At 46.0% G+C, this 9,434-nt stretch overlaps 2 protein-coding genes across 3 annotated transcripts; both read left to right on the top strand.

Annotated features, from left to right (window-relative positions):
• The first annotated feature begins 3,010 nt into the window (after window positions 1-3,010).
• On the top strand, window positions 3,011-5,862 carry FOXG_04689 (uncharacterized protein). Of its 2 annotated transcripts, XM_018382718.1 has the most exons (4): window positions 3,011-3,276; window positions 3,351-3,538; window positions 3,603-5,481; window positions 5,535-5,862. In XM_018382718.1, the coding sequence occupies exons 1-4, from the start codon at window positions 3,124-3,126 to the stop codon at window positions 5,670-5,672; spliced, it is 2,358 nt and encodes a 785-aa protein (XP_018239494.1). In that variant the 5' UTR covers window positions 3,011-3,123; the 3' UTR covers window positions 5,673-5,862. The 2 variants fall into 2 exon arrangements, with proteins under 2 accessions (XP_018239494.1, XP_018239495.1); XM_018382719.1 differs by having other exon boundaries at window positions 3,012-3,276; window positions 3,351-5,481.
• A 3,368-nt stretch (window positions 5,863-9,230) lies between these two features.
• On the top strand, window positions 9,231-9,434 carry FOXG_18884 (uncharacterized protein; the record flags this gene model as incomplete). The annotated part of the gene is made up of 1 exon (XM_018399026.1): window positions 9,231-9,434. One exon carries the CDS (start codon window positions 9,231-9,233, stop codon window positions 9,432-9,434), a length of 204 nt encoding a protein of 67 aa, XP_018239493.1.

Genomic DNA, 9,434 nt, shown 5'->3' with positions numbered 1-9,434 from the left:
TGGCGATACGTTATCGCAGAGACTTTGTTTACCGACCAGATAGTTCCTGTAACGTAGCTCCTCGAGCTACGTCTTGTTAATAGAGCCTGACCTGCCTGCAGTGCCTATCCGTAGCAATAGACCGTATTCTGCCTGAAGCGTTCCCCGTTCACCTGCCCTACCGAGCCCAGCCCGTGACAAAGAGGCCTATATTAATTATAGAATTTAATATATAAAATAAGATAGAAGCTATAAATAAATACTAAAATAGATTTATTATTTATTACTTACTTAATTATGCCTTATACTATACTTCTATTTACTTTTTATATCCTTATTTATTATTATTAATTTTCTATATATTTTAATTACTGTTTTCCAATTAATACTTGAATTTAACTAATATACTTACTATCCTGCCAACCCTGGCCCTACTTGCATTACTAATCGCCACTTTCTTTGTAACAGACTTATGTTTTAGCTTACAATGGATGAAGCTTGTTTTTGATCCCTAAACGAAAGAACGCGGTAATCAAAAGCCACGTGTGCTAATATACGACGCCTTCGGGAGCCACGAGACCCTGGAAAGTTTACAGTTAAGGTCTTCCGTGATATAAAAAAGTCCCCGGCAGTATGGATTGCCCCTGCGATCTACGAGGTAAATGGAGACTCCAGTGTGCAGAATACAATAACGCAAACTCCGTCAACGCTCGCCTTGGCAGGAGCTGTTACGTCACGAAGCTCACTATTGCTGCACAATTATCATTTGTGGAACGTCCCCTTCTTCAAGCACATAATCAGTTTCTGGTCAATATAAATAACCAAGTAAAGGTTCGTCGGTTAACAAGGTCAGAAGTACCGGGAACAGCGAGAGATATGAGTTACGAGGACCGTATGAGAGCCCGAGCGGACCGTGCAAGGAAAGAAATTGCAGAAAAGGCTAAAAGGGCCTCACGAGAAGCTAAGAGGAAAAGGGCTGCAAGAAAGCCCAAGGAGCCTGAGTATCACGCATAGGCGCAAGAAGCTCTCTCGGGCGAGAAAAGCCGTGGTCGGAAGAGGAAGAGTACTGCGCCGGCGATGTACCCGTCAGAGCCAGAAGTAGCGTGGGCAATGCAAGCGGCGGACAATGAGCAAGAAGCCAGCAAGTATTTAGATTATTATTAGCTAATAACAACTCGAAAATGGAAGAATTAATAGAGATATAGATAGTAGCAACAGGTTCGTTATCTTTGCTATTCAAAAGTAGGAAAGTAAGAAAAAAATAGCGTTAACTATATACCAGACTTTACCCATCGTCCGTAGCTGGCTGTATCAAGGTTAAGTTTTTGATTGGGTAAAAAAACATATATCCCTGCAAGCGACAAACTCTAAAGACATTGGTTGGGCAGACTGCAAAGAGAATACAAATAGGATGACAGAATACAGGTCTCGAAGACACGTGGTGAGCCCCAACAGCAATAATTTCGGGCCACGATGTCTCTGGGGTAGATTCTTCGCTCTCGCAACCCCGCATTAGCACTTTGATCGCATCGATCCTTCTCTCAGCCCTGAAGGGCTATGTCGCTGTTGGTGACCTGTTCAATTTCGGGCCGTTTTTGTTTCTTCACTTCTAGTAATTGCCAACACCCTGATGGGCCTAATATTAACTTACGGCGACACACCAATCTGCAGTCCAAATAAGCCATTGCAAGGACCGAGCCGTGCCTTCATCATCAGACAAGCCATTCGGACCGAGAAGAAATTGAAAAGTTACCTAAAAATCCGGGGAAATTTCCCACCAACGACAATGTTGAATAGTAAATGTCTGAAATCTTGGTTTAACCCCATTTATATTGTCTTCCTCGTGGTTGTTGAGTTGCCAATGGCGGAGACTCCGCCTCCCTTGATTCGAATTCCGAAGTTCACTGGGTCCGAAACGAAAATGTAATTACAGCCGACTCGCGGCCGGCTTCATGACCATTTTAGGAACATACCGAAGAGATCAGCCGGCAAACTTGAAGATAACACTCGCAGCAACAATGAATATATCACATCATAGTCATATGGAACGTATGCCAGTAGTCTCATTTTACAGTTTTTCAGAACAGAGGGCTCTAACAACCCTCAGAAGAATTCCGCTTCTCGAGAACTGCCTCGCCTCTGTTGTTGTCTCACGAATCATCCCTACCTTATTATCTACTACGGCTCGGAATTGGGATATGGTTCCTCGCCTGTTAGGAGATAGAGGACGTTGACCTGTGAAGTATGAATCGAGTTTATCAGCAACACAGCTGCCCACCGCCACACTACCAACCATTCAAGCAAGATGATCACCGCTTACAGTTTCATAATCCACTTAACTCACTCGATTCTACATGCTGCAACTGTTGATATAGATAAAGAAGTAGTATGTTTAATTCTATAGCAAATAGATGTTGTGAAGGGTGCTGAAAGTGACCCCAGGCAGGAACTACCCTGAAGAAGTTGGCATCACTGAGAAACATAAGTAGAAGGCTTTTGCTGGAAGGACCGATCAGGAAAATTGGTCAAGGAAAGAACTATCAATGTGGAATTATCCCTCTATTGCATTTCAGGACTCATTGGTCAGGTGGGTTTCGAGTTGATTTGGTTTTTCACTCGCAAGCTGACATGTGATTTTCGCTTCTTCACTCGGCATCATCTGCTCGATTACAGTGATACGTCCACCACCTCAGTAACTCGTCAAAATGTTCCCCACGGGCAACTCTGATTCAGGGTAGTAATACCGAGAAAGGGCCGGTTATTTCGCCGTTAAATATTGATAGATGAAGACGGTTCTGGATATGCGTGGCAAAACACTCCGGGCGAGTGCGGGCTGCATGGGGTTAGAGCCGTTGCTCTGGGGTTCAAAACCCGGGGAATGGCCTCAAAGCCTGGTTAGGCCTTGGCCAGTTTAGGCCCACTGTTGGCAACCCATGTACACAATTCGGACCGAGCACTGGAAGAGCATGACTATGTGGCCGGATATTGTCCCTGCAGACGAGATGCCTCTTGAAGATAGATGCCTTCGACTGAGCGTATAAAGAAAAGCATCGCGACATCACTCTGCCGGTCAACCCTCATGTCAAGACTTCGACACAAACATCATTACCAATCTGCAATACTGCTCACCAGAGATCAGTCACTATGCGATTTCTGCCCAGCACATTGTTTGTCTGGCTACTCCTAACCATAAAAATTTTGGCAGCTCCATCCAACTCTGCGCACGAGAAGCGTGCCACTCAAGTATCCCTGAAGAGTTACACCTATACTGGCTCCACGTTGGCCGGGTCCGTTAAGGTGAGAGGAAGTGGATGACTGCGAGAGTAAGAGATTAATGCAGTTGCTAATGGTTTGACGTCTGGGCACGATAGATCCAAAACATTGCCTATGCCAAAGCTGTTTCCGTTTATTGGGCGGCGGGCTCAACATGGATGAGCACGCCCATCTCAGCGTCCTACTCAACCGGACCAGATAGCAGCGGTTATGAGACGTGGACTTTCTCGGGAACGGCAGCGTCGGCAACGCAGTTCTACATTGCCTACATCGTCTCTGGCACCACGTGAGTCTGGCACATTGTTGTTATCCCCGGTTAAAGGGAGTCGAGGGACTGAACCACGTGGCAGGTATTATGATCCGGGCAACAATGTCAATTACCAGATAACCTCCTCGACTTCAAAGACTAGTACCTCCACTACGGGCACTAGTACACGGGCGTCCAGTACCATCACTTCATCGACAACCTCATCGTCTACTGTCCCTGCGGGTACAGGCGGCACAGTGTCTCCCAGCTCAATCCCGCCGTTCTACTCAGCAACAATTCCAACCGAAGCTGCGGCTACAGCGCCCACTGGATGCGGGAACTTCAACGGAAAGGACTCGTGCGCCTCTGGTTCGACCTACACAGTCCCAGACTCAGCTGAAAACCGGCGATGGCAAACGCCACCCAAGGGCGATACCGCCTACTTCGACACCTTCCAGTCGTACCGGTCGCTGACGGGCTATGCAGACATCCAATACAGCTCATCAAAGACGTCGGCAGCTGTGGTGATCAACTGCTTATCACGAACGGATGAGACGCTCACATATAGTTTCAACGGCGCAAACCAGACCAGTAACGTCTATCAGGCCAATCAGTCTACGAAAGGTGGACTCACCATCGTCGTCTACGGCAGTAGCGGGTCGGTGCTGACCCTGGATCCACTCTACTTTCTCTGGGAGAATGCTGTCATTTCCGGCCAGCAGAGCTCTTTCAGTGATGGCCAGAAGGGAGCCATTGTTGAGCTTTTCGGTTGGCCGTACACAGATATTGCAAAAGAGTGCTCCTTTCTCAGCAAGGCTGGGTATATGGGCCTCAAGATCTGGCCGCCGCAAGAGCATGTCTGGGGATCCAACTATTACGAGCCCGACAACCAGTTCCGGCCGTGGTATTTCGTCTACCAGCCCGTCTCTTACCGGCTGCAGTCACGTTTGGGATCGCGTGCTGAGCTCCGTGCCATGATCCAGACCTGCCGTGCCGTTGGAGTCAGGGTGTACTTTGACGCCGTGCTGAACCACATGTCGGGCAACGGCAACGACGTCCAAAACCACCGCAACACCGACTGCTCCCTGTACACGGGACACAACGGCACGGCCGGGTCGCCGTTCTACACTTGGGGCCAGACGTACTTGATCAACCCCTTTTCTGGTACAAGGCCGACAGTAGAGTTCCCCGCGGTACCGTATGGTCCTACCGACTTCCACTGTGAGAGGTCACTCAGCTCGTGGACAGATGGGCAAGTTATCACCAAGGGCTGGCTCGTAGGCCTTACGGATCTGAACTCAGAGAAGCCGTATGTACAGGATAGGGTCGCGACGTACCTCGTCGATGTCCTGTCTCTCGGTGCGTCGGGCTTCCGCGTTGATGCTGCCAAGCACATTGGCCCAGCCATGATGGCGCAGATCTACAAGCGCGTCAAACAGAAGCTAGGAGGAGGCGACTTCCCCGCCGACTTCATCTCATGGAACGAGGTCATACTCGGTGGTGAGAAGGACCTGCTCGCCTGTGGCGGCGGCGAGTGGAGTTGGTACACCAACTTCGACAACGTCCTCTCTGCGGCTGGGCTCTCTTCCACCGACATTGCCAAGATCAAGATCTGGAGCTCTGACTATCCCAAAGAGTTTCCCGCTTGTGGCTCCTGGGTCATTCCCGCATCGCGATTCGCCATCCAGAACGACGACCACGACCAGCAATCGCCGGGCTCTTCGAGCAGGGACATGGGAGACTCGGGGAGCGTCTTGATCAAGGACAAGGACATTTCCAAGCATCGGGCCTTCGAAGTCCAGCTGTTCAGCCGAACCGATGGCGACTGGAAGATTAAGCTGGTGCTGAGCAGCTACATGTTTGCGTCGAACGGCGCCTCAGGATTTCCTGATGGGAAGAGTGATTGCTCGCTGTATACGGGGAGCCAATCACAGAGCGGATGTCTCGGAATGGCCTATGATCAAGCTTACGTGGCCTCAGCTGTATGTAACTATGAATTCTCTCTTGTGTTTGTTCTTGCTAATTGTTTCACTAGTGCGGCTATGGAGGAGGCACCTTGATGGCGGGGAAGTACACGCGTGTTCACAGGGACCTGTCTATCATCAATGCCATGCGAGCTTGGGTCGGGCTTGGCTCCACGACAGCATTGGCCCTGGGGATATCCGGTTGCTAGGAGGGCTTCAAATTGAATTGGGGTAGAGTCAGAAGGCATATCAAGGAATAGGATATCAGTAGCGTAATTGCATAAGTTACTGTGTGTCGCACAAACTTGGTAAAATGTCGACGGATAGGAATGATACACTTTACGTAGGCCTCGTTGTTGCCCGGACTGAAGCGAAATTGCAATTTTGATGTGTTCGAACAAGTTTATCTTGAGCTCCTTGTGCAGAACCTCGTGGCAAGGTCTAAGTCGTGATTCGACTCTGGCAGCTTATCTGTATCAATCTGGCCTTTGGTAATGGGGCGATTTCTAGGCCGATGCAAAGCAGAGCATCGACAGCAGAGTAGAGTCGACTTTGTAGGCTTTGAGAACTATCTGCGCAAATTGAGCGTTAATTTAGACAAGAGGTTCTTTCCTGCTATGCTCATCTCGAAGACAAAAGAGTACAGGAAGCGTAGTCGACAAAGCTGCACGCTCCATACTGCCAATAGCCCTCTTCGTTGCAAGAATCTCCATACCACGGTTCGAGTCCAACGAAGACTTCAACTCTATGTGGATAAGCCCCGGAGATGGAGCAGACTCGAAAACTCAAAGTTTGAGTGTACCACGAGTCCCTGAACATAAATCTGCATATTGATATGCACCTCGGGCGAACTAAAGATTTGACTCTGCTTTCTCTATTACATTTCTTCCTTTGTAACTGGTGCGACGATTGACTGGACTGTTATCCAGGGTTGGACTCGAATTGGGCTTGGCGATAATAATAGCCAACTTAGCCTGTGCCTAGTTCTAACAGATATGAACACTACCCACCCTATATAAAGTTATGTGGACGTCTTATATAAATGGCGGCGAAACATTCTCAACCCGATTTTATGGAGCAATTTTGAACTCGTCCGTTAACTCATGCGTGATAGCTTGCAACTACGCTATTTCCCCGGTAAAACTTAATAAATTAACGAGAAAGCGTGAGGGTTACTTCCTAGAGCGAGCTGAGAATGATTATCAAGTGGCTAAGGCTTGGTCGTAAGATGAAGACCTATATCGGTAAAACTCGGCGCCTTATATTCCTTACAGGAATTTTCAATGACCATTTACTACCGCTAAGAGGTGGTTTGTTGTAGGCGTTGTCGCTGCTTGTTCCTTATGGCTCCACTAATTGTTTATATGCATATGCGGTTGAGGACCACCTCTTAGTTGCTCGGTAGTACAGAATATAAAGGAGATCTCATGGACTTAGATGTCCCCATAGTTCCCGCAACTAGGCACTTCCTTTTCCAGATGGACGGACTAATGTATCGTACTCAGTCGAGGACGCATCAAACTATTCCGAGAATCATAGCGCCAGCCGACTGTCTAAGTTAGCAAGTTTAACATGCCTTCCGCGTCATGCACCACTCGCCTTTACACCTCCAACAGCTTATCGACTTTGTAGCTGCTTACACTTTTCAGTCCGTATCATCTTCTTTACTAATATTTTCCTCAATCCAGCCATCAGTCGGCTTTCGCTCTTTAGGCACTTATCTATTACGGCTCTTAACCTCTTCGACAAGCTTCCTTATGGTCATCATCGACAGCTTCCGCATTCTGCGCGCAGTAGTGGGTAAACTCAGCTGGCAGTCCCTCTAGCTACGGTGTCTAACAGACTTGATGGCTTATGTTTTTAGAAGTTAATGCTAGATCTCTTCTTTCATAAGGGAGGAATGTAGTTACATGAGATTCGCGACTCTCCTTATTAACTCCAGACACGATTCCTACTCTCCACAAACCTATTTGGCTTGTTTCTCTTATGGATTAAGATGCAGTCGCAAATTATACTAATTAAGCTATTTTCGAAGTTTCTCAACGACGGCATCCATGCAGTCACTATACATAAATTCAAGGTGAGCCTTCAAGCCATCCCTCGCAGCTCCCTCATCCATATTTATTTCCCTATACCACGTCTATCTAGTTTAGTCCTTGCTAACCTTTTCTAAAAAAGACTAGAGAATACCTTAAAGTTTTAAATATGCTTATTAAATACCTACTAGCATAGAATATATATAGCCCTATTAGCCTTAATAAGGAGCTCCTAAACTAACTTATCCTAACTGCCTCTATTTAGGCTATTATTAAATTAGATAAAGTAGATAGAATTAATACTAAACCCCTCTAATATAGATCTTATTACATAAGGAAACTAAAGGACCTTGCCTTTATAAGAGGTAATAATGGCCTAAATATTATTAATAGGAGTATTAATAATATAATTAGGGTTATTATTTAAAGCAACTTACGAGGAAGCCTTCTAGTTCTCTTAGTTCTGATTATTCCTGCAGTAAAAGTCTCTTGGTATAACGGCCTTTTAAAATTCTCTGTAAGACTCCTCGCGCTTCGGACAATCAAGGAGGAGCCAAGCCCCGGATTTCGAACAAACCACGGCCGAAGCATTATAGCATCGACCGCACTAAGAAACTTATAAGGTCCCCGAAAATTTAGCTTCTTATTATCTCTTTAAGGCCAGTTACTATTCCATAGTATAAACACTGCTTCCTTGCTATCATATATAAAAGAAATTAGACTAGTCCTATTAAAGTTTAAATAGTAATAGAAAATATTATTTATATTTTATCTTTTAACTAGCTAAGCTAATTATCCTTAGGTATTTCTTATTCTTCCTATTAAAAGTTATATAACTATCTTAAGTAATACTAATTTATAGCCTTAGCTATTTTCCTCTTTTAACATAGTTTAAAAAATTATAAAATACTCTGCAGAGGTTAATATGCCAGCCAGGCAGGTATAGGCTATCTTAGCTGCCTTTAGGTCTAAGAAGCTCTAGATGCCTAATTATACCTATTTTTTATTAGAGGGGTTTAGTATTACTTCTATCTATATCTTTTTCTTCTCTGAATTTCTAAGAATAATTATCTAAAAGATTCTTAAAGTAGCTAATCCTAAAATATATTATCTTTACTTTTAGGTAAAATAAGATAATCTAAAAGATATTAAGTCTTATAGAAGTATTAAGCTTAATACTATAGATAACTGCAAAATGAGATTCACCTAGACTAGTAAATCGACCTTAGAGGACGATAAGCAGGTCGAGGTTTTAAAGGAATGCTTAGACCCTTTATATCAGGGTTTCGTCGACTCGATCGTGGACAAAGTGTCAGCATAGATTTTGTCAGTGGCAAGATTTAGGTTGCCTATCAGTACTTGAGCTGCAACAGTTCAGTAAACTACAATGAAAATGCGCCGCAATTGCTTTTGGCGCTAGTAACCCTGCGCGATGCATCGCTTTCAAGTCCGGGTACGAGGGTGCAGTGCTGTTGCCCGTGTGATAGTGGCTTATGTAGGAATGAGTTGACTAGGGTGACTCGGGTTTCCGCGAGAAATTCGTACATAAGAGCAACGTTAACGACCGGTGGGCCGGATGAATGCCGAACGGGTGGCTAAGTGATAAACGTATACGTGTTGGAAGCCTGCCTATCGATACTCTGTCCGCTTCAACGCCCTGATCAGAAGAGCACGAGGTATTCGGATAACCGGACAATCAGCCAAAGAAACGAGTGAAACTGAGGCATAGCGATGGCGATGCTGGCAAAAAGAAGGCCGCAAAGGCGTCAAGGCAGTATCCTCGGTGTGATTATCGTCGTTGTCATCCGCGTCGTGGTCTGTGTTGTCGAGACTCCGAGGAGCTGCAGCGTTTGTAGCGGCCACGGCGGCGAGCTCAAGTATGGCGATGATCGACTCAAGCCTGTCGATAGGGTACGAATATGGAATGGCCGTTGA

The sequence above is a fragment of the Fusarium oxysporum genome, chromosome 4 (genome assembly GCF_000149955.1).
Source record: "Fusarium oxysporum f. sp. lycopersici 4287 chromosome 4, whole genome shotgun sequence".
Taxonomy (NCBI): Eukaryota; Fungi; Ascomycota; class Sordariomycetes; order Hypocreales; family Nectriaceae; genus Fusarium; species Fusarium oxysporum.
This window is presented reverse-complemented; position numbering and strand designations above follow the sequence as displayed.